Below are 23,356 nucleotides of genomic sequence, written 5' to 3'. Positions count from 1 at the left end.
CAGCTGAGGACTTGCTTCCTTCCACCTGTCCATACAGGACATCACGCTGTCTGCAGCTCTGTAAATGCAGCTCCAGGTCCTTCCACGTGCTGCTCTGTATTTGTGCAGTTTGTAGTGTGTCCTGGGAAACGTAGCACACATGGTGTTCTTCTGCTGTTTCCTCCTTTCACTGAGTGTGAAACACTGACGCTGTGCTGTTGTTCACAGAGGGGAGCTGATTCTAGCTGCAGCTGGACTCTGTCATCTAACTGAATGTGTTGGTGCTGATCACGGGGCTCTGAGGGGGGAGCAGCAGGAGGACTCTGGATGCTGACGTCAGTGTATCTGTGGAAGCTCCCACAGCGTGTCTGTCATTCAATATTGTGCTGTATATTGTATCTATGCAAAGATGAACAGACTGTGTGTTCACTGGTCTCTGTGCTGCAGCTCTGATGTCATCATCACTCCCTCCTCCACCCTCAGCAGTCCCAGCATGCTGCTGTGGTGCACCCCACCCTCACTCTACACCTGAGCCACAGACCACACCCTCCACCTCAATATACACCACAGTTTTCTCTGCTGTGGAAATGAGATCAGGAGGAAATCCTCATTATTATTATTTAATAAACGCTCACATTAATGTGGGCTTATTTGTTTCATATTAGAAACATTAGTTGAGTGTTTTTAGTATAAAATGGTCAAAGTCCCTCTTTTTGCTCCTCCCCTCACCTGTGGATGGACGGTGCTGTTACCGTGGTGACAGCTTGGATGTGTTTCAGTCCTGCCTGGTTATCACTGCAGGAATCTTTCACATTTATTACAGGTAATAACTCTGATTTTTCTGTGTATTATGAACCAAATGTATCCTGATACACACAGAGATGGATGAGCAGAGGTTTTTTTTGCAGTTTATGTAGTTACTATGGACTTAATGCATACATATTATTAAAATTAGGGCTATAACAGTTGTATTGATGTATAGCAACTTGAAATGCTCCCACAAATGGCTCCACAGCATGTAAAAATATAACAAAAGCTCTGGCGGACTTGGTTCTGTGGTCAGTCTTAAAGGGTGAAGTTAAACTCTGTAATCTTCACTGTGTCACAGAGTTCAGTGAGTCCCGTTATTCACAGTATCAATCAGATCATCAGAGAACAGCTGATCAGCAATCAGTGGTGCCAACAGCGCCTCCTGTGGTGAGAGGATGCAATAATGCAATGTAGCATTTTTCCACTCAACACTTGCAAGTCATGGAAACTGTCTGTTGGATCTGTGTGACGTTGCTTTCTTGGTTAGAGTTCCTCACAAATGTCCAGATGATTCTTCTAATGAGGCGTCGACCATGTTTGCAGCTCTTTGGAAGAAAACGTCGCCCTTTGCCATCCTTACTTTTCTTTGACTTCTTCAAATGCAGCTGAACTCCAGCTGGTATTTTCTTGGACTTTGCAGCTGTTTCTGGTCATCAGTTCATTCCTGCAAACCTCTGAAGCTGAACAACAATGATGCTGCATTGCTGGCTGATCCCAAAAGGTTGATTCTGTTCATCTGGACGTTTTCAGAAACGTTTGCTCACTGATCAGGTGACTTCTTCAGTCTCAGCTGACTGCAGCTTTACAAGCTTACAAACAGCACATTTGCACAATGACTGAAAGCAGCAGCACCTGATATATATGATACTAATATAATACATATACATATATAATCCATACTAATGATGAAGGAACTGAGCTCACAGTCCATTGTTCATTCAGTGAACTACTCAGTTTATTTTGGGCCTCAGAAATGCTCACTCTGTTTGTACATCACTGTCAGCAATAGACTCATTCTGCTGTGTGGACAGGAACACATGTGACATCACTTCCTGTTTGTTTGTGACTGAAGAAGTTTACAAGGAATCATTTAGAAGAGTTTCAAACATCAACTGATTGAATCCATGAATCTGAAAACGTGTTTGTGAGTGAAAGAGACAGACATGTACAGACTGAACTATCTGTTCAACAGTCAGAGTGTTTCTGTAACAGGAGACACTCTTTACACTCCACTCAGCACAGGGACACTGAGGAACCACGAGACCAGGGAAACATAAACCCAGGATAAAGAGTTTGAGTGAATGTGGTGTTGAAGGTGTGGAGGTGGATCAGAGTGTCAGAGGAGACTCTGTAGAAGGACAGAGTGCCAGCAGGACAGTCCACATACACTGCTGCTCTGTTAGAGACAGAGGAGGAGGAGGAGGAGGAGGAGGAGATGGATGTGTCTCTGTTATTGTGCCAGACATAACGAGGACCATTATAATCACAGTACAGACTCCAGGACTGATCATTGTGTCCAAACAAACAGTCATCACTGTCTCCTTTCCTTCTGATGCTTCTGTAACTCACTGATATATGAACCTCTCCTCTCCACTCGACCTCCCAGTAACAGCGACCAGTCAGACCATTTCTACACAGCAGCTGATTCCAAACATCAAATCTGTCTGGATGATCAGGATATGACTGAACCTCCTCCACATGTGTCACCTTCCTGTTGTTGTCGGACAGTTGGAGCCATTTGTTCACTGTGTTTGTGTCGATTGTGAGTTGACAGGAATCTGATGGAGAGAACAAACACAATCCAGCTGCAGTTATTGATCCATCATCTGTTCATTGATTGACACTTTGATGATGACTCCTGACATGATGAAGATGGTTGAATGTGTGCTGCTTTGTTTTCATGAATCCCATTAAAAACACACTTACACTTCCTCAGACCTGGTCTCAACCATCGGACTCCAGCAGGCTCCACCCTGAAAGGAGGAGGGGGGTCAGAGCAGCACAGTCAGCATGCACACATGGACATTACATGGCTCTCACACACACACTGTTACACACTGAGCTCAAAGCTCGGCTCCACTGTTTTATTCAAAGAAATCTACATTTATTTATCAGCACATTTAAAAACAGCTTGAGCCAAAGTGCTGCACAGAGTAGAGAGAAAATAGGAAACATACACAGTAATGACTATAAAGACTGGTCAGGATTGAAAGCTACAGAGTACAAATGTGTTTCCAACCGGCTTTTAAAAATGTCCAGTGTTGGTGACGACCTGATGTGAAGGGCGACTGTTCCAGAGTTTGGCTGCAGCCATCGATAAAGCTCACCTCTGTTTTTACGTCTAGTTCTGGTCAGAAGCTGCTTATCTGCAGACCTGAGGGCTCCACTTGGATTCTTTTGTTAAAGAGAGATAAGATGGAGCCAATCCATTCACAGATTTAAAGACAACCAGATCTGGAAGTGGATTCTACCACGTACTGGTAACCAGTGGAAAAAGCTGGTGATGGGTCGTCTAGCACAGACCCACCGCTGGAACCAGACAATTGATGAGGGAGAGAACTGTGACAGCGCCGTTCCTTCACTTGACCTCAGTCGCTCTCGTCTGCTCCCTCGTAACACTGCTCTTTATTGAGCTTACATGAATATGCACAAGTTCATTATGACGTCTTACACAGGTATGAACAAAGAGTACCAGTCTGTGCATAGTGTGTGTGTGTGTGTGTGTGTGTGTGTGTGTGTGTGTGTGTGTGTGTGTGTGTGTCTGTGTGTGTGTGTGTGTGTGTGTCTGTGTCTGTGTGTGTGTCTGTGTGTGTGTGTGTGTGTCTCTGTCTGTCTGTCTGTGTGTGTGTCTCTGTCTGTCTGTCTGTGTGTGTGTGTGTGTGTGTGTGTGTGTGTGTGTGTCTGTGTGTCTGTGTGTGTGTGTCTGTGTGTGTGTGTGTGTGTGTGTCTCTGTCTGTCTGTCTGTCTGTGTGTGTGTGTCTGTGTGTGTCTGTGTGTCTGTGTGTGTGTGTGTCTGTGTGTGTCTGTGTCTGTGTGTGTGTGTCTGTGTGTGTCTGTCTGTGTCTGTGTGTGTGCGTGTGTGTCTGTGTGTGTGCGTGTCTGTGTGTGTGCGTGTGTGTCTGTGTGTGTGCGTGTCTGTGTGTGTGCGTGTGTGTCTGTGTGTGTGCGTGTCTGTGTGTGTGCGTGTGTGTCTGTGTCTGTGTGTGTGCGTGTGTGTCTGTGTGTGTGCGTGTCTGTGTGTGTGCGTGTGTGTCTGTGTCTGTGTGTGTGCGTGTGTGTGTCTGTGTGTCTGTGTCTGTGTGTGCGTGTGTCTGTGTGTCTGTGTGTGTGTGTGCGTGTGTCTGTGTGTCTGTGTCTGTGTGTGCGTGTGTGTGTGTGTGTCTGTGTCTGTGTGTCTGTGTGTGTGTGTGCGTGTGTCTGTGTGTCTGTGTCTGTGTGTGCGTGTGTCTGTGTGTGCGTGTGTCTGTGTCTGTGTGTGTGTGTGTGTGTGTGTGTGTCTGTGTCTGTGTGTCTGTGTGTGTGTCTGTGTCTGTGTGTGTGTGTGTCTGTGTCTGTGTGTGTGTGTGTGTCTGTGTCTGTGTGTGTGTGTGTCTGTGTCTGTGTCTGTGTGTGTGTGTCTGTGTGTCTGTGTGTGTGTGTGTCTGTGTGTGTGTGTGTGTCTGTGTGTGTGTGTTCCAGATGTGACCCTGTGACCCCAAAGCTGGTGCTAAGAGTCCAGCGGTCCCCCTAACAAAGGGCTCTTATACTTAACCAGACACAGAGTAGGTGTCCTCCTACACCAGGGGTCTCAAACTCGCGGCCCGCGGGCCAATTGCGGCCCGCAGGACGATAGTTTTTGGCCCCACCTTAATATGAAAATGTAATGTTAGTTTGATAATGTATGACACTTTACAGTGTTGTGGGCGGAGCTGAATTAACCCACCAATCAGGGTGGATATGGATCTCAGGGGACACCAGCCGGGCTTGATGCAAGCAGGGAAACATTTCTCAATGAGTCAAAGTTCCAGCAGCGTTGCCCTGGAGTGTTTCTTTCTTTCCTGTGCCTGGCTGGCTTCCTCCTTTCTATTGGGCAAACGCCGACATTCGCCCCAGCGCGCTGCGTTCACAACACTTCAAAAAAAGTTGTTTTTTTAAGTTGCTGCCCAGCGGGACATTATACGTATATAGATTTATACACACGTCAGTGGGATTTAAAGTTATTTTTCCACAGAGAGAGATCTCATATTAACTCTCACAGTGATGCGTAGGCGGCGGGATAAAAGAAAAGTCATGAACTCAATGCAGCCCAATTTAGTCTGCAGTCACATAGCGACACCTGTTCATCGGCAACAACAGTCCCCGGTAACCCGGACTAATTATAGGGTCGCACCGTAATTTGTGGCTCCATGTTTTTATTTGCATCACTGCGTTTGCATTGCAGCAAACATGAACATTACATATATTTCAATATAATGTAAAAGCAGTCAAAACAACTAACATCAGAAACAGCTGATGTTATTTGTTATATGTCACGGTGTCATTTCCGCTTCTTTCTCCTGTAACAACAGCCCGGCGCCGTGAGCAGTCGCCTTTTTTGCGCTCGCTATCCCTGCACTTTCTACCATCTGCAAACGCCACGGTGTTCGTGTCGTCATGAAAGACATGAACATCGAGCGTAAAAACAAAGGAGACTGCTACCGGCTTTTTATCTGCCGATCGCCGTGCTACGGTTGCAAGAAAAAGAAGCAGAAATGACGTTCTCTACGCGTTGAGACGTTCCCCGTCCGTCGGCTAAACGCTTGATTGAAACTTCAATGCGACAGTGACACCAAGTAGAATTATAAATGTCACATAGCCCCAAACATGTCTTTTTCAAAGCCTGCGGTGAAGAGAAAGGTTGGTGATGAGCACCGACAATTTCAGGAAAAGTGGGAAATGCAATATTTCTTTGTTGAGCACAGGGGCACCCCGACCTGTCTGATTTGCACAGAGAAAGTTGCGCTGCACAAGGAATACAATTTGAAACGTCATTACACAACTAGACATGCTGAGCTGGATGCAAAATACCAGGGAGACGAGAGAGCGAACCGGGTTGCCAGTCTTAAAACAGATCTACTGAGGCAGCAAGATTTCTCCAAGAAAGCAACCAAAGAGAATAATGCAGCAGTCGGAGCCACGTGGTTAGTGAGATGATTGCTAAAGCAGGGAAGCCATTCACAGAAGGTGCATTTGTCTAAAAGTGCATATTGCAGGCTGCAAATATAGTCTGTCCGGGAAAGAAAGGTCAGTTTAGCAACATCAGCCTTTCTGCCAACACCGCAGCAGATCGCATTTCTGACCTGTCAAGTGACATTTATGACCAACTGTGTGAGAAAGCCAAATGTTTCAGTGTATACTCAGTCGCTCTTGATGAGACCACAGACATCACCGACACTGCCCAGCTCCCAATGTATGTCCGTGGTGTTGATGACAGTTTTGAAGTGATGGAGGAGCTGCTCACAGTAATTCCAATGCATGGCCAGACCACCGCTCAGCAGATATTTACAAGCTGTGTGATGCCATTGAGAATGTTGGTTTGCCATGGAAGAGGTTTGTTGGAATAACAACAGATGGAGCGCCATCAATGACAGGGAGGAAACATGGACTGGTGGCACAAAACAAACTGGAAGAGGAAGGCGTGGAGGAGGCCATTGCTCTGCACTGCATCATCCATCAGCAGGTCCTTTGCAGCAAATGCCTGAAGTTTGACAATGTGATGTCTATTGTTGTGAAATGCATCAACCAAATCAGATCCAGGGGCTTAAAGCACCGAAGGTTCTGTGCTTTTTTAGAGGAAATGGAGTCAGAATATGGGGATGTGCTCGACTTCACTGAGGTACGTTGGCTCAGCAGGGGAAATGTATTAAAGAGACTTTTTGAGTTGAGAGCAGAAGTGAAGCCTTCATGGAGAAGGATGGAGTTAGTGTTCCTGTGCTAACTGATCCCAAATGGCTCATGGACTCAGCTTTTCTTGTTGATATGACACATGAGCTTAATGTACTGAACAAGACGTTACAAGGCCAGGAGCAACTTGTCAGTGCTGCCTATGACAACGTGAGAGCATTCTCCACAAAACTGGCGCTCTGGAAAGCTCAGCTCTCTCAGACAAACCTTTGCCATTTCCCAGCATGCAAGGCACTCGTGGATGCAGGCACACCATTCAGTGCTGACGAGTATGTTGATGTCATTTTGAGGCTACAGGAGGAATTTGATCACAGATTTGCTGACTTCAAGACACACAGAGCCACCTTTCACATTTTTGCGGACCCCTTCTCCTTTGATGTGCAAGATGCCCCTTCTGTGCTTCAAATGGAGCTCATTGAGCTGCAGTGCAACTCTGAACTCAAAGCAAAGTTCAGGGAGGTGAGTGGAAAAGCAGACAAGCTTGGACAATTTTTGAGAGACTTGAGCCCTAGTTTCCCTCGGCTTTCCCGAATGTTCAAGCGGACCATGTGCCTTTTTGGTAGCACATACTTGTGCCAAAAGCTCTTCTCCACTTTGAACTTCAATAAGTCCAAGTACAGGTCCAGACTTATGGATGATCATCTTCAAGACATACTAAGGGTCGCAACTGCTTCCTCCCTCAGGCCAAATCTGGCTCGGCTATGCGAGAGGAAACGCTGCCAGGTCTCTAGCAGCAAGGAGTAGGCAAGAGAAGCCATGTTCAGAAGAAGAGTTCATTTTCTACAGTGTTCCATTCATGTTCAGAAGAAGGTTATAGAACTGTTAATACAGACATTTCAATCTAAATACAGCAGATATAGAAGACTGAAAGAAACACACAAGTTCACTGACTAAAAATATCTTATTATTATTTTATTTATGTATTACAGATTGATTTATTTTCTTATTAATTCTTAATTTGTTTATTTATTTTTCATATTTTGTGTTAAAAAATAAAAATAAAGAGATTTGAGAAGATTGGAATTTTTTAACCATGCCTTTCTTGTGGAAAACCTAATGCGGCCCAGCCTCACCCAGACTCTGCCTGCAGCGGCCCCCAGCTAAATTGAGTTTGAGACCCCTGTCCTACACCATAAATCAGTAAGAGAGGGTACGACCTCTCTCACGGCCCCAAGTGCTGTGTGCATGCCAGAGCACTCTGGAAGGCACACAAAGTCTTTACAGACTACTCAGGATCAAACCTCTATCATCATGCAATCAATTATACAACTCTAAGCATATATGAGTAAATATTTCTAAGCATAAATGACAATCAACAATATAAACCTTACAGCTGGTTTTAATAACAGAATTCATTTGTTTCTCAAATGAGAAAGAGCTATCGAGAAACACTCCTAAATCTTTAGTTCTGAACTTTTCCAGTGGGCCACGGTCAACATTATTAGATAATGCTAATTCTTTTCCCTTACATTATAACAATGTGAGGAGTTAATGCTAAGTATACTGCCATTAGCGGCTAATTCTAATTAGGGGTGAATAATTATTAGTAGCTAATGCTAATATCGTTTTCTCTTCCCTTTTAACAATGTGAACAACTAGTGCTAGGTAGGCTGATGCTAGCAGCTAATGCTAATTTGACGTGAATTAGCATTATATTAGTGAGGAGTTAATGCTAAGTAGGCTGCCATTAGTGGCTAATGCTAATTTTAGATGAAAAAGCATTAGCAGCTAATGCTCATATTGTTTTCCTTTGCTTTGTAAGAACGACAGCAGCTAATGATACGAAGTCTACCATTATTAACAATTGTTAATTTGATGTAAATTAGCATTATCTGATAATGGTAACCCTTTTCCCCTGCATTATAACTATGTCAGGAGTTAATGCTAACTAGGCTTCCATTAGGGGCTAACTCTAATTAGGTGAATAATTATTAGCAGCTAATGCTAATATTGTTTTCCCTTCCCTTTTAACAATGTGAGCAGCTAATTTTAATTTGATGTGAATTAGCATTATATTAGTGAGCAGTTAATGCTAAGTAGGCTGCCATTATTAACTAATGCTACTTTGACGTGAATTAGCATTATGTGCTAATACTAATACTGTTTTCCCTTACTTTTTAACAATGTGAGCGGCTAATTCTAAGTACGCTCTTGTAAATAGCTAATTCTAATTTAGTGTGAATTAGCATTATTCAATAATGCTAACACTGTTTTCTCTTACTTATTAAAAATGATAGTAGCTAATACTAATACTCTTTTCCGTTGGGTAACAACGATGTGAGGAGTTAATGCTAAGTAGGCTGCTTTTAGAGGCTTATTCTAATTAGGGCTGAATAATTATTAGTAGCTAATGCTAATACCGTTTTCTCTTTCCTTATAACAATATGAGCAGCTAATGCTAATTTGATGTGAATTAGCATTATATTAGTGAGGAGTTAATGCTAAGTAGGCTACCATTAGCAGCTAAAGCTAATTTGAGGTGAATAAGCATTAGTAGCTAACGCTAATACCCTTTTCTCTTGTGTTATAATGATGTGAGACGTTAATGCTAAATAGGCTTCCATGAGTGACTCCTTTCCCTTGCATTATAAAGATGTGAACAGTTTATGCTAAGTAAGCTGCCATTAGCAGCTAATGCTAATACTGTTTTCCCTTTCTTTATACAACTTGAGCAGCTATTGCTAAGTAGGCCACTTTTCTCTGCTAAAGATTTCTGTGACCATGATAGAAACTCTGATAAGCTAATGCTGCTAAGCTAATGCTGTTTATGGGCCCTGTTAGAATCAATATTTCATTCTCATTCTGTTGTTTGAGAACAATAACAGAAAAATGTGCACTTCAGAACAAATTTATTGTGAATTCAGCTGTGAATGTACAGTTTGTCATTATTTAAGCTTCCATTTCCAAATGTTAGCTGACACTTTATTAGGTACACTGGTATCTATATCAGGTACACCTGTGACCTAAATGTTCCTGCAAACAGACTCCTTGGGGACCCCTACATAAATATCCATGAACTATCCAGCTAGACTAGTGTGTCTGTCCCTGAAAATATTCCTGCATGTGTGATTGTTCATGTCTCATCTGCAGGAAACAAACAGGAAGTGAGTGAAAGACACGGGAAATGTTTCCAGCTCTTCCTCCTCTATCAGATTTTCTCTCCATACCTGAGAGTGTCCAGTCTCCAGCCTGGATCCTTCAGTCCAGCCGACAGCAGCTTCATTCCTGAGGGACCTGGATGATTGTAGCTCAGGTCCAGCTCTCTCAGATGGGAGGGGTTGGAGCTCAGAGCTGAGGCCAGAGAAGTACAGCCTTCCTCTGTGATCAGACATCCTGACAGACTGCAAACACACAAAACAACAATCTATCTGTCAACAGTTGTTTTCTCTTTGTCACAATAACATCTATCCATCCATTGTAACTTTATTTATAAGTGACAATACCCAACAGACAACAACAGTCATCTGAAGCTGTTTAACAGTGTAAGGTAACCGCCACCAGTGTGAGCAGCACTTGGTGATGGTGGGAAGAAGAACTCCCTTTGACACAAAGATCCTCCCAGTGAAAACAGGCTCCAGGAGGAGCATCTACCATGACTGGTTGCAGGGTGAGGGGAAAGAGAAGAGATGAGCTCAGAGAGACAAGAACAAAACAGAGAGACAAAAGTTAAGGACATGCAGTAGTGACATATAAAAGCATCAGGAGTGAAAAGAGGGGAGAAGAAAGCAGAGCATCATGGGAAGTCCACCAACAGCCCGAGCCTATAGCAGCATAACTAAGGGATGGTTCAGGGTCACCTGATCCAGCTCGAACTATAAGCTTTATCAAAAAGGAAAGTTTGAAGCTGATCTTCAAAGTAGAGAGGGTGTCTGTCTCCTGAACTCAAACTGGGAGCTGCTGCCACACCCAGTCCAACATAGCCAGGCTTTCTTTGCTGCTTTGACAAAACCTCAAATCCCAGTCAGAGATGATGAGCATCATCACAGTGATGATCATTTCTCTGTAACCCAGGCTTTCTGCTTCAGGATCTGTGCACGCTCACAGGACAAGGAGACCTTTAAACATCATTTCACTAAATGGATGGACTGAGCTCAGCCTACAGATGAACTGGTGCCAGAGATCATAAAGAACATCAAACAGTCAAATTCAACACTTTAATGGAAATATGAGATTAATGCTGCAGACAATCATGAAGCTGCTGAATTCATGAACATCAAGAATGCAGCGAGTGGTAAAATAAAGATTTGACCTCAGTGTGCTCAGTGTTCCTGTCTATTCCTAACATATTCCTAACATGATAGCTGCACTTTAGAGCTCTAAAACTGGAACTGACACATATTTAAACTCTACATGTTACTCAGTACATTCAGTTCTGACACTCGCCCACAGTCCAACAAAGGAAACATGGAGATCACATCAGTTTGTCACCAAAGTCTAATTATTAGGGCAACTTAACCTGTTATTATCTCGTTAACTCATTAACTGATTAACGTCAGTAATTATTTTAATCACAGTTTTTAAAATCATGATTATTGTGAAAGTGCTCACTGGCTCTGAATATAAAAGCCATGGGTCACAGGAGGGATGTTGATCAGTGCTGGCTTGAAATGGGCGTCATTATGCGTCTCAGCCAATGGGAGCATTGAGGGTGGGCCTAACACTACTGCAGCGCTCACATGACCCAGGACAGAAAGAAAGGGGCGGGGACAGAAACATGGAGACAGGTACAGATCTTTGACATGTTCATTTTAAACTGTTCCAGGAGGCAGTGTTGATACAACTAAAGTTATCTGTTGTTGAAGAAGTCGGTCTGAGGAACGTTCTTAGGATCAACAAATGACGGCATGTATGAGCCTCAAGACGCAGCATCACAAGAAGAACACATGAGCTGTAGAAAAAGGAGAGACTACGAAAGCCACGGTGTTACAACATGAACCAGCTGTTGGTCTCTCTGGAGACTACTGGGCGTGGCTGTGTAACCATGGTTACCTGGGAGTTACAGAAACGTGCAGAACATGTGATTCATGTTGCACAGCAGTGGGACATTTGAAATACAGTCAGCACACTCAGTACAGATAGTGCATCAAATATGATGCTGCTGCCAGACGTCTGCCTTTGAACACGTCCCTGCATCGCGCACAACACCAAGGTTGCCATGGCAATCACAGCTGACAGGGACAAAGTGCACAGCTGGAAGCCTGCAGGTATATTTAACATGATGTATTTCTCAGTGTCCTGTCTGTGTGTGAGAGACAAACAGCCTCTGTATGTGTGTGTAAATACAGCATGAATATGTAGAGGACATGTTTGTGGATATAAGTAAATGAAAGCTCTGCGTCATTTGAATCTTTGACTCTTGTTTCTGTTGCAGGTCTGTGACTGAACTTCTGGGAGGAGAAACGTTGGTTTCATGCTCTGTGATTCTGTGTTTTGTCATCTCTCTCAGGTGATGGAGAGCTCAGATGATGACCCCGCCTACGTGGTCAAATTCAAGTCTACATGCAGAACAGACCTGGAGACACGCAAGCAAAATGCCAACATTGTATATGTGAAAACTGCTGCTGGAGCCAGATTCAAGGAGCTCAAGTGTTTACCCAGATCTTACTGAACTCACTGAAGGAACAGAGGGTTGTTGGAGGGAAACCTGTGGAAGCAACAACATCCGAGCCACCAGAGAAGAAGTTGGCCCTGTTGGTGCTTCATCAGAGTGTGAACAGGAGGAAGACTCAGCTGAGAACAGTGTGGTGGATACAGAGCAGAGCCCACCATCAGTACAGAGGCCTGTCCATTAGAGTGCTGCTCCAACATGCAGCACATGTACTTGGCCACAGCTGCAACATCTGTACCTGTGAAAGCTTCTTCTCTGTTGCTGCTCATATTGTGCAGAAGAAGAGAGTTTCTTTATCATCAGAAAATGTCAATGAGCTTGTGAGTCTTAGCAGCTGGCTCGGTGCAGAGGAGGAAGAACATGTCAGTCAGAGGAAGATAAATGCAGTTCATGTTGTCAACTCAACCTGGACTGTTGAAAGAGTTTTTCTTTGTCTGGTTTCTGACTGAGATTCTCCAAAGGAAATCCAGCACAAACACACACTTCACACACTCAAAGTCCTGCACAGTAAATGAGCTGATGAGCGTTTGTGCTGCTGCCTGATAACAGAACAATAGTTCTGCTGCTTCCTGTTCTGCAAACACACATTTATAAATGTTCACTTGCTGTTGATCAAAGGTATGTTGGTGGCTCTGGACGCTGAGGGAACTTTGTAAAAAACTAGATCAAATGTTAACGTCCTGGCAGAGGCAAAGAACTTTGATTTGATATTTGATTAGATTCATGTTTCAGCTCAGACTGACAGAAATATTTGAACTGCTGCTGTGTTAAAGGGAACACTGCTGTTAGAAAGCACCTGATCTGTTTCTGCACACTGAATGTTGCACTTCTCATACTGCAGTACTATTAAAATAAGTACACAATGCACTACTTTTGAACTCATGATTGAATGTTGCTGTAACAAAGCCATTAATGTGATTCAAAGTGTTCATGGTTTCCCAGCACAACAAATGATTGCACAAGTGTGACTGATCCACTTTCTAATGTGTGTGTAGCCCACACTGTGTGTCACTGTGTCACAGGTGAGTCTGTGTGTCCAGGTTCTATGAGGACAACAGGATATAGTGACTGAGTCCAGCAGCTTAAAGTCTGACTCCATCCTCCATTTAAATAACTCACAGCAACAACTGAATAGCTTTGCCTTTGTGTAGCTGACACTTCATTTTAATGTCCTTCTATTCTGGTTCATCTGGTCTCAGTTTCTATAAGCACACAGGTTTCATCAGGACTCTATGACCTCAGTAATCTTTGCTGGGCCTTAATGCTCTGAACAAAGCTGCACATCACAAGACTAAATAGAAATGAATCAGTCTTTCATTCTCACTGCTGTTTGACTTCAGCTCTCAATGTCCCACCATAACCCATGGAAAGAATTACTGTCCATCCAGGCTGCTGAACATGAAGCTGAAGAAGGTGGAGTATTGTGAGGGCTGATGGAGATGATGATGAGGAATCCAGGAGCAGTGGGTGGATGGCAGCATCAGCATGAAGGATCAGTGTGAGAACACATCATCATCCACAAAGGAAACCAGTCTGAGTGTCTGACGCTCTTGTTAGAAAGACGCAGTCCCAGCAGTTAGCTTGTCTGCTAGTTAGCTGAGAGCTAACTCACTTGTACATTGAATACCAAACTGTGTAAACCAGGGGTGTCAAACATATGGCCCGTGGGCCAAATCCAGCCCATGAGATAATTTCATATGTCAAATATTGATGAATTTTCAGGCTTGCTGATAATCAATGTGAGCACGGCTGAGGTTTTATTCTGATGAGCAAACCATGTGGCCAAACACTTTAAGAGACAGACTGGGATCATACCATTATGTGAAAGAGGACATGTCCCATAGACAGCAAGGGTAGTGGTAGAGACCAGTACACAGAGAAATGGGAGCTGTACTGAAATGCAAGCGTGTCAGGAAAGAGTGAAAAGGCAAAATGAGCAGCATCTGGCTGCATTTCAGTGATAATGGAGACCACAAAGCTGAGTGCAACATTTATACAGGAGATATACAGGAGACGCTGAGAGCAGAACTGATAAAATTAGGAGCTGGCTAAAGTGAGACCCATTTTTATTTCCACCCATTTTCCATTGTGGAGGACAAAAGGTTTCAAACTGGTCCAGGTCTTAAACCTCACGTGTTCTTCCTAATAGCAGTAAATGGATAGAAATAAGGCTTTTATGAAAACACTGAATAAAACTTTCTGCCTTTAAAAAGACTAAATGTACAGTTCAGTATTGAATCCTACATAAAATAAACTATATATAAAGTGTGTCTGAATGGCAGAGATGCAGAAATATGTGCATGTAGCACAGAGCCACGGCTCAGTGTCTGAATGAGTCTCACAGACCTGAATGTGCTGTTGAAGCCATTTATAATTATAACGTAATTCTTTACTCGTTTGATCTGCTCCTTACCACAAGCCACCAGACGTAGAAGGTTTTGGACTTTTAACTATATTTCCTGAAGTTTTACAACTTTTCTTACTGTTAAAAACCTCGTTATGGCCATTCATGCTGTACAAAGTAATTAGACATGTGTGGTATCTACAGAAACGTCAGGATCTCAGCTAAAAGGTCACAAAACCATCTCAACAACCACCAAACAGCTGAAACAGCAGGTGAACAGATCACACAAAAAAGATGTAAACACAAATCCCCCTGATCATCTGTTTTTTAAACATGAAGCGTCGTTTTGGACGTTCATTTACTGCTGGTTCAGTGAATTTTGGTTGGACAGTGATGAAACCTGCAGCCTCAGAATCTGTGAGAAGTCTGCTTTCAGCACGCAACAGCATTGTTGTGTTGTGTGCTGTGGATCCACCTCTGCAAACTCATCACTGTTTCACCATCATGTTTCTACTTAGACAATAACAAAGGAAGAAGTTCCCAGGAACTACTTCCCGTCTTGTTAACATATGAGTACGTTGCCCTCCAAAACACCTCCACTTCTCCTCTTATTAGAGGACTGCCTTATTATTAATCTGCTAATTCTGTCAGTTGATGAAAGAAAAATGCTTGATCTCACCTGAGAGTTTCCAGTGTACAGCGTGGACTCTTCAGTCCTTCAGACAGAAGCTTCACGCCTGAATCCTTCAGGTTGATGTTACTCAGGTCCAGCTGTCTCAGATTAGAGGTCTGAGAGCTGAGACCTGAGGCCAGAGCTTCACAGCTTCTCTCTGACAGGTCACAGTGACTCAGTCTGAAAAATAACAGATAAACAATTACAAAAATAAAACACTTATGTTGAAGCGTAATGAGATACTATTATATTTAGCAATATTTCATCTTGTTTTGTCAGGAAACTGAGCACTGATGCAGAGCAACATGTGGAGAGAATCAGAGGAGAAGAAGTGAAGAGAGAACAGCAGTAAAACAACACTGAATTGTTCAGTGTGCTTTTGATATCAACAGAATGTGTCAAATTTCTTTATTTTGTATTTGTTTTAGTAGAATTGATGATTATCACTTAGATAACAACCACAGGCCAGGTCTAAATTGCACTTTGGTGACAGTTACACCCAGAAATATTTCAGAAACGTGGACAATTTGTGCTCCATTGTATTCAGTATTGAACAAACTGAGTACCGATGACCACTTAATATTTTTGATATTTTATTTGAGTTGTTCCACCTGATCTGTGTTAACTAGAATAAACATTTAAAAGCTAAAGCTATGATCACATATGTACTTACAGAGCTTTGTTGGAGGCTTTGACCACTGGCAGCAGCCTCAGAAGAGCCTCCTCTGAAGCAGAGTATTTCTTCAGGTCAAACACATCCAGATCTTTTTCTGATGACAGTAAGATGAAGACCAGAGCTGACCACTGAGCAGGAGACAGTTCATCTGTGGAGAGACTTCCTGATCTCAGGGACTGTTGGATCTCCTCCACTAGAGAACGATCATTCAGTTCATTCAGACAGTGGAACAGATTGATGCTTTTCTCTGCAGACAGATTCTCACTGAGCTTCTTCTTGATGTACTGGACTGTTTTCTTATTGGTCTGTGAGCTACTTCCTGTCTGTGTCAGCAGACCTCGTAGGAGAGTCTGATTGGTCTGCAGTGAAAGACCCAGGAGGAAGCGGAGGAACAAGTCCAGGTGTCCATTTGGACTCTGTAAGGCCTTGTTCACAGCACTCTGGTGGAGAGACTCTTTTTTTCTAAAAAAACTAGACCGCTTGGAGGTTGTTTGTTGTTGTTCCAGCAGATTGAGTCCAGAGTTGATGAAGGTCAGGTGGACATGAAGAGCAGCCAGAAACTCCTGAACACTCAGATGGATGAAGCAGAACACCTTGTCCTGGTACAGTCCTCTCTCCTCTTTAAAGATCTGTGTGAACACTCCTGAGTACACTGAGGCTGCTCTGATATCGATGCCACACTCTGTCAGGTCTGATTCATAGAAGATCAGGTTTCCTTTCTGCAGCTGATCAAAAGCCAGTTTTCCCAGAGACTCCATCATCTTCCTGCTCTCTGGACTCCAGTGTGGATCTGTCTCAGCTCCTCCATCATACTTGACCTTCTTCACTTTGGCCTGAACCACCAGGAAGTGGATGTACATCTCAGTCAGGGTCTTGGGCAGCTGTCCTCCCTCTCTGGTTTCCAGCACATCCTCCAGAACTGTAGCAGTGATCCAGCAGAAGACTGGGATGTGACACATGATGTGGAGGCTTCGTGATGTCTTGATGTGGGAGATGATCCTGCTGGCCTGCTCCTCATCTCTGAATCTCTTCCTGAAGTACTCCTCCTTCTGTGGGTCAGTGAACCCTCTGACCTCTGTCACCATGCCAACACAGTCAGGAGGGATCTGATTGGCTGCTGCAGGTCGTGTGGTTATCCAGAGGCGAGCAGAGGGAAGCAGTTTCCCCCTGATGAGGTTTATCAGCAGCACATCCACTGAGGTGGACTTTCTAGGGTCAGTTAGGATTGTAGTTTTGTGGAAGTCCAGAGGAAGTCGACACTCATCCAGACCATCAAAGATGAACACAACCTGGAAGTCTTCAAAGCTGCAGATTCCTGCTTCTTTGGTTTCAGTAAAGAAGTGATGAACAAGTCCCACCAAGCTGAACTTTTCCTCTTTCAGCACATTCAGCTCTCTGAAAGTGAATGGAAATATGAACTGGATGTCCTGGTTGGCTTTGTCTTCAGCCCAGTCCAGGCTGTATTTCTGTGTTAAGACTGTTTTCCCAATGCCAGCCACTCCCTTTGTCAGCACTGTTCTGATTGGTTCGTCTCTTCCAGGTGAGGCTTTAAAGATGTCTTCTTGTCTGATGGTTGTTTCTGGTCTGTCTGGTTTCCTGGATGCTGTTTCAATCTGTCTGACCTCATGTTCATCATTGACCTCTGCAGTCCCTCCCTCTGTGATGTAGAGCTCTGTGTAGATCTGATTCAGGAGGGTTGGGTTTCCTGCTTTAGCGATGCCCTCAAACACACACTGGAACTTCTTCTTCAGGGTGGATTTAAGGTTACGGTGACAAACTGCAGCTTGAAGTTCTGAATGAGAAGAAAAATAAACACTCAATTCCAAAAAGAACTAATCTTTAAAACATGTTGCTCCATCTTCCATCTCTGGAAAATGTTCATTTATCCAGCAGCTTAAATCTTTAGATAAATCCTCTTACTGCTCTGCAGACGGTCAGCCAGCTCCTCCTGCTTCATTCTCCTCAGGAAGTCCACTGTGATCTTCACAAATGCCTCTCTGCTGCTGCTCCTCTGACTCTCTAAGCATTCTGGGTAATCTGGACTCAGAACCTTCTGGATCTTCTTCAGCTCGTTCTTCACAAAAGTGATGATGTTGTCCTCCAGCAGCTGGAACAGAATATTTATGAATGAGCCAATCAGACTGAAATCATGGAGCCAAACATCAGATCCATGTTGGACACACTGACGATCCACTGGTCTACAAAGAGCAGCATGGAGATGACTGTGAACAGAACAGATGTAACAGTAGTTGTTGTGCATGTACAGACCATAAATATGGAGTCCAGCTGTGTTTGATGCTGCTGGGCAGACTGACCACTGGGACCCTCTGAGCTCTGCTGCTCCACTCTGTGGAGGAACCATGAAGGATTAGATCAACACAGGATAAAGATCCAGGAGTTTCTGCTCAAATAACTTCATCTGAATCAAGTCTGTCAAGTTTTAAACTCTCAGATTGTGAACATATCAGTAATTTTCAGTCTGTTTTCATGGACGTCCTTTCAGTGGTGATGTCAGGGATGATTTTGAAGAAGCTCATCAAACTGAACCATCAGCAGATCACTGCTCCAAAACCAGAACATGATCCGAGTCTCCCTCCACCACCAGAACACCAGCTTTACTAACGTGGTAGATCAGTGTAGTACAGATCAATAACTGATGAGTCATTTGATCAAAATCACTGAGTGCTTCACGTCTGACCCTCTGATGCTTCTGTAGACATTTTGCATATTTAATGAATGTCTGACAGTTTTACATTCATTCTATGAACACAGTGGAAATGTTGTGTTATAGTCTCCATGTTGTTTCCAGCATCATAAATTCTTCAGTTCAGAAAATTAGATTCTTTCTTCACAGCTGAAAAACAACAACATTTATTCTCTATTGAAATCTGCATCGTCCACTCCAAAGGTCACAATCTGAAGGTAACATCTGGTTTTGTTCCCTGTGGTTAACTCTGAGCATCAGTATGGTGGGATTTATCCACTACATCCACACCACTGTGGTTCAGTGTTGTCCTGATGGAGTAACAGCAGCCAGTATGATCCAGGCTTTAGCTGCTGGGTCTCTGTGTGACCTCTCAGACTGTTTAACAGATCAGACACAAAGAGAATCAGAGCAGCTCTGTTCTTTAAAGACAAACATGAACCCACTCAGGTCACACTTTCCCCACAGATATGAGCATCACTGTCCTCAAACAGCAAATGACCAAGTCGAACATTTGGATCTTTTCTCTTTCATTGTTTTCTTTTTAATGAATCTTTGTAACAATCTGAGGATGTTTCAGGTCATATTTATCCAGGAAACACAAACATGTAAAGGAGTCATCACAGCTCTCTGACCTCGTTGCTCCAGGTTCACCACTGAAGAATGGATTTCGACGTTTGGACCGGTCACTCCTCACAGACGGACAGCTGGACCCTGCAGACTGTGACCTCTGACCTCTGCAGACACAAACATGATTGAAGCAGCTGTGATCACACAGACTGCAGATAATGCAGCTGTTTCCTGTCAGTAACATCCTCTTAGATTAGAGTTCAGCTTTTTACAGGAAAACTGGACAAAACTGATTTTTGTTACAAACTCATTTTCATTTCCTCTCAGCTCACAAACACAGTCAGACAATCAACCAGAGTCAACACTGATTATAATGTCAGTGCAGAATTATTTCTGTTACTCAGTGAGTTCAGCTCTCTGACCTCGTTGCTCCAGGTTCACCACTGAAGGCTGGAGGTTGACGTTTGGACCGGTCACTCCTCACAGACGGACAGCTGGACCCTGCAGACTCTGCTCTGTCCTCCTCTTCCTCCATCATCATCTTCAGTCAGTCTGAGAGGTAAACCACAAACACTCAGTGAGTTCACATTAACAGGAGGAACTGAGTTACAGTCGCTGACCTCTGACCTGTCATGTGACCATGAAACCAGGTCAATATGTCTGTAGGTTCAGTCATCCAGGTCATGTGATCTAAGGAGCTTGGAGAGAAAAGAGACGTCTTTAAGTTTCTGGAAGACGTTTCATCAGAGAAGCTTCTTCAGCTCTAAAACCAAACGGTGGAGAGTCCCAGATATTTAAACCTGAGAGGGAAAGAAAGCATGTCGCTGACCCACCACTGATGTTATTTCAAGGAGGAAACTGAGAGCCTTTGCACCAGGAGCACAAACATCAGCTCCAGCAATGATCCACTGATGTGTTTTTATTCCATGTATGAATGTTGTTATTGACAGAGATGACGTTTGTGTGTCAGTGATGCAGTGACTGTTGTTGTTACCTGTACAGGCTGGTTAGACTCTATGAAACAGATCATACAGATCTCTGCATGTTAGAAGAGACTATTAAAGGTCATGAATGAGACAAAGGCAGGGAGGCGTCCTTTACAGCTAAACAGCAGAGTGAGAGAACAGCCAGCACCTCTACATTTATCACATTATACAGCACATGTATGATACTGACAGGGATGAGAAGAATTTAGTGATTCTGATCCCATCATTGATATTACTTATTGATTCTCAGTAGCTCTGCTCTGACAGTCACCACCATCACTGAGCAGCATATCAAAGACATTTGTGCACATTAACTGCATGTTGTGGCTCAAATGTTTGTGCATGTTGGAGGCATTTCCTCTTTGTTGTGATCAGTGTTGGTCATTACTCAAAACAGTCATTATTACACATATTACACAGAACACTTTAATTAAAAGTAATGGAGTACGTTACTTCATTACTCCTCATAACATTACTTTGATGTTAAAATGAACAAATGAGCATGTAACAACATAAAGCTGAGGTACAGCCCCACACACCAACACAGATCCTGATGAGGTCACGTGATGTTTCTCTGAGTGTTTATGAACACAAATCAAAGATGAAACAGCACAAAGACACTTCAAAGTGATTCTACTGTAGAAACATGAACAGGTAGAAACCTGCAGCCTGACTGCTCATCACTTTGTTACCTGTTCAAGTTCAGCAGCAGCAGCTCACTTTATCACGGTGCTGGTCTGGGGTCAGTGTTTACTCAGCTTTACGTCACTCTGGGTTCTTGGCTAGCTTAGCTTTAGCTTAGTGTTAGCTTAGTGTTAGCATGCTGTGTGCTAGCTTAGCGTCAGAGCTCTGCAGGTGTCTCGTGTGTAAATATTAATCACAGTGACAGTAAAGGAGGTAAAGGGCTGTGACGTCATCACGTACGCTGCGTCCTCTGTGGGCTCTGAGTGAACTCAAAGTACAAACTACAAGTACACAAACACGAACGTAGCTCAGAGTGGCGGACACACTCGGCCTCGTTGGTCCAGCTGTGAGTCCGTTACCGTGAACTATGGAGCGGCAGATTTGTGCTGAACTAAGCTGCACACAGCTGATGTTAGCCAGGAAACATTACACACTGACTTTAATGGAGAGACCGGAAATACAAACACACACAGTTTGTTGTGTGAAGAAATCAAACACGAGCTGAACAAACAGTAAAGTTCCTAAAGACAAACTGTTAAAGGAGGAAACAAAGCAAACTTACAGTTTCTTCACACACCAACAACAAGCTCCACTCCACACCTGGACACTAAACACGGACACACAGGTGAGCTGCTTCCTGGAAGGAGGCGGGGCTCCACCTGAAACTCAGCACAGGTGGGAGGGGCTCAGCTCTGTGTGTGCTGATGTGTTAACTTTAAAAATATGCCGTCTGACTGCTCAGACTGAGTCAGAGTAAAGTTCACATGCTGACGTGTGGAGACATGAAACCTTGTTGTAGCTGCAGGTGTGAACACACTGATCCCAGATCAGCTCTGCTGTATTTGTAACATGAACATTTCTGCTGCAAAGCTTCAAATGTTCAGCATGTTTCTCTGTTTCCAGTCTATAGATCCAGTCACACTTTCTACCTTCACCTGTGCAGTAAAGACTGAGAGCAGAGCTGAAACCAAGCGTCCAATCAGTGAGCAGCATCAACACCTGAGCTTCATTCAGACTCTGTTATTGAAGATGTTGTTGGTACAAAGTTCATCTGCTGCTCACATGAATCCATGAAAGATTTATTTCACTGAATGTTTCTTCAAAGCTCATTTCAACCTGTTGAAGTCATGAATGAAAGTGCAGACTGAGAGTGGATCACATGATGTTTGAGGTGTGTCATGTGACATGTTCAGTATTGTCACACATGTCTAGATTGTCCCTGATATCATAACTGCTCAAACACTGATGATTATATTTGAAGAATTATTCCTGATGGCAGCAAAGTTTGAATGGAGCTCTCTGTCTGTGCTGATTTGTCGCCCTCTGGAGGTCAAAGCACAAACTGCATGATGTCACTGTAACCACCACAGAGACAGGAAGTGTTTTTATGACTGAAACACTGAAATGATGCTAACGGCTGTCGTTAGGCTCACTGACAGCAGTGCTGATGTGTTCATGTCAAACACTGGCTCAGGTCAGACTCCTTCATCCTTCTCCAGCGTGAGGCCGCCCTCAGACCCACAGGAGCTCTGACCTTTGACCTCCTGACCCTAACCATTTTAGTCTTGTTGCATCTGCAAATCCATCCAAACTGTAGCCGAGCAAAAGAAGCTGGAAGTTGTTCTATGAATGATGTTGTCGAAGGAGCTTGGAAAGAAAAGCAAATAAGTACAAATAAGTAACTGAAGACACGTGTGGTCTGCAGATGTCGATGTACATGGATGTACATGGAGTTTAATGTGCAAAATGAACTTAGTGTGCAAAGTGACCTGATGTGCAAACTGCAGTTTGAGGTCGGTCAGCTGTTCAGGAGTCTGATAGCAGTGGGGAAGATGGAGTTGTTGAGTCTGGATGTTCTACATTTCACACTTCTGAACCTTCGTCTCGAGGGCAGAGGTGTGTCTCTCCTCTGGACTCTGTGATGGTAGCTGCTCTGCAGAGAGGGCAGCGGGGTCCTGATGATCTTCTCCACAGTTGTTATCACTCTCTGCAGGCGTTTGCGGTTTGCAGTAGTGCTGCCGTACCGTGCAGTGATGCAGCTGGTCAGGCTGCTCTCCACAGTGCAGCTGTAGAACCTGCTGAGGATCTTGGCCAACATACCAAATTTCCTCAGCCTCCTCAGGAAATACAGCAGCTGCTGAGCCTTCTTGACCAGCTGTGTGAGTTTGAGTCCCTCACTGACTCAAACTCCTTCAGTGACACTTGCAGCCTTGCAGATTAGTTTGCTGATCCTGATGCATCTCTGGAGCTGATGCTGTCCCCCAGCAGACAACAACAACATAGATGCTCTCACTAGTCCACTTTACCCTCTAATCACATCTCTGACATCTGCAGGTTGCTCCATAGAGACTCTTGTGCAATGCCAGGTGTTTGTGTTTGTCTGTAGGTACACATTAGATA

At 43.8% G+C, this 23,356-nt stretch overlaps 1 protein-coding gene across 2 annotated transcripts; it reads right to left on the bottom strand.

Moving 5' to 3' along the window:
* Positions 1–1,271: 1,271 nt before the first annotated feature.
* On the bottom strand, positions 1,272–22,518 carry LOC146672554 (protein NLRC3-like). Of its 2 annotated transcripts, XM_085401344.1 has the most exons (9): positions 19,709–22,516; positions 19,352–19,453; positions 18,281–18,359; positions 17,933–18,119; positions 16,010–17,804; positions 15,343–15,516; positions 9,879–10,052; positions 2,716–2,762; positions 1,272–2,567 (listed from the first exon to the last, which is right to left on the bottom strand). In XM_085401344.1, the coding sequence occupies exons 1-9, from the start codon at positions 19,825–19,827 to the stop codon at positions 2,023–2,025; spliced, it is 3,222 nt and encodes a 1,073-aa protein (XP_085257470.1). In that variant the 5' UTR covers positions 19,828–22,516; the 3' UTR covers positions 1,272–2,022. The 2 variants fall into 2 exon arrangements, with proteins under 2 accessions (XP_085257470.1, XP_085257471.1); XM_085401345.1 differs by lacking the exons at positions 1,272–2,567; positions 2,716–2,762; positions 9,879–10,052; positions 19,352–19,453 and having other exon boundaries at positions 15,339–15,516; positions 19,709–22,518.
* Positions 22,519–23,356: the final 838 nt, after the last annotated feature.

This window comes from Rhamphochromis longiceps, linkage group LG3 (genome assembly GCF_057381845.1).
Source record: "Rhamphochromis longiceps isolate RC_006_pf linkage group LG3, R_longiceps_female_GT1.1, whole genome shotgun sequence".
In the NCBI taxonomy this organism is placed as follows: Eukaryota; Metazoa; Chordata; class Actinopteri; order Cichliformes; family Cichlidae; genus Rhamphochromis; species Rhamphochromis longiceps.
This window is presented reverse-complemented; position numbering and strand designations above follow the sequence as displayed.

Bases quoted from the DNA above. Each gene is read 5' to 3' on its own strand.
- LOC146672554 (XM_085401344.1), bottom strand. From the start codon at position 19,827: ATGATGATGGAGGAAGAGGAGGACAGAGCAGAGTCTGCAGGGTCCAGC. The intron at 18,360-19,351 runs GTCAGAGAGCTG...GTTCCTCCACAG, and splicing joins GGTGAACCTGGAGCAACGAG to AGTGGAGCAGCAGAGCTCAG. The intron at 15,517-16,009 runs GTAAGTACATAT...GTTATTTTTCAG, and splicing joins AAAGCCTCCAACAAAGCTCT to ACTGAGTCACTGTGACCTGT.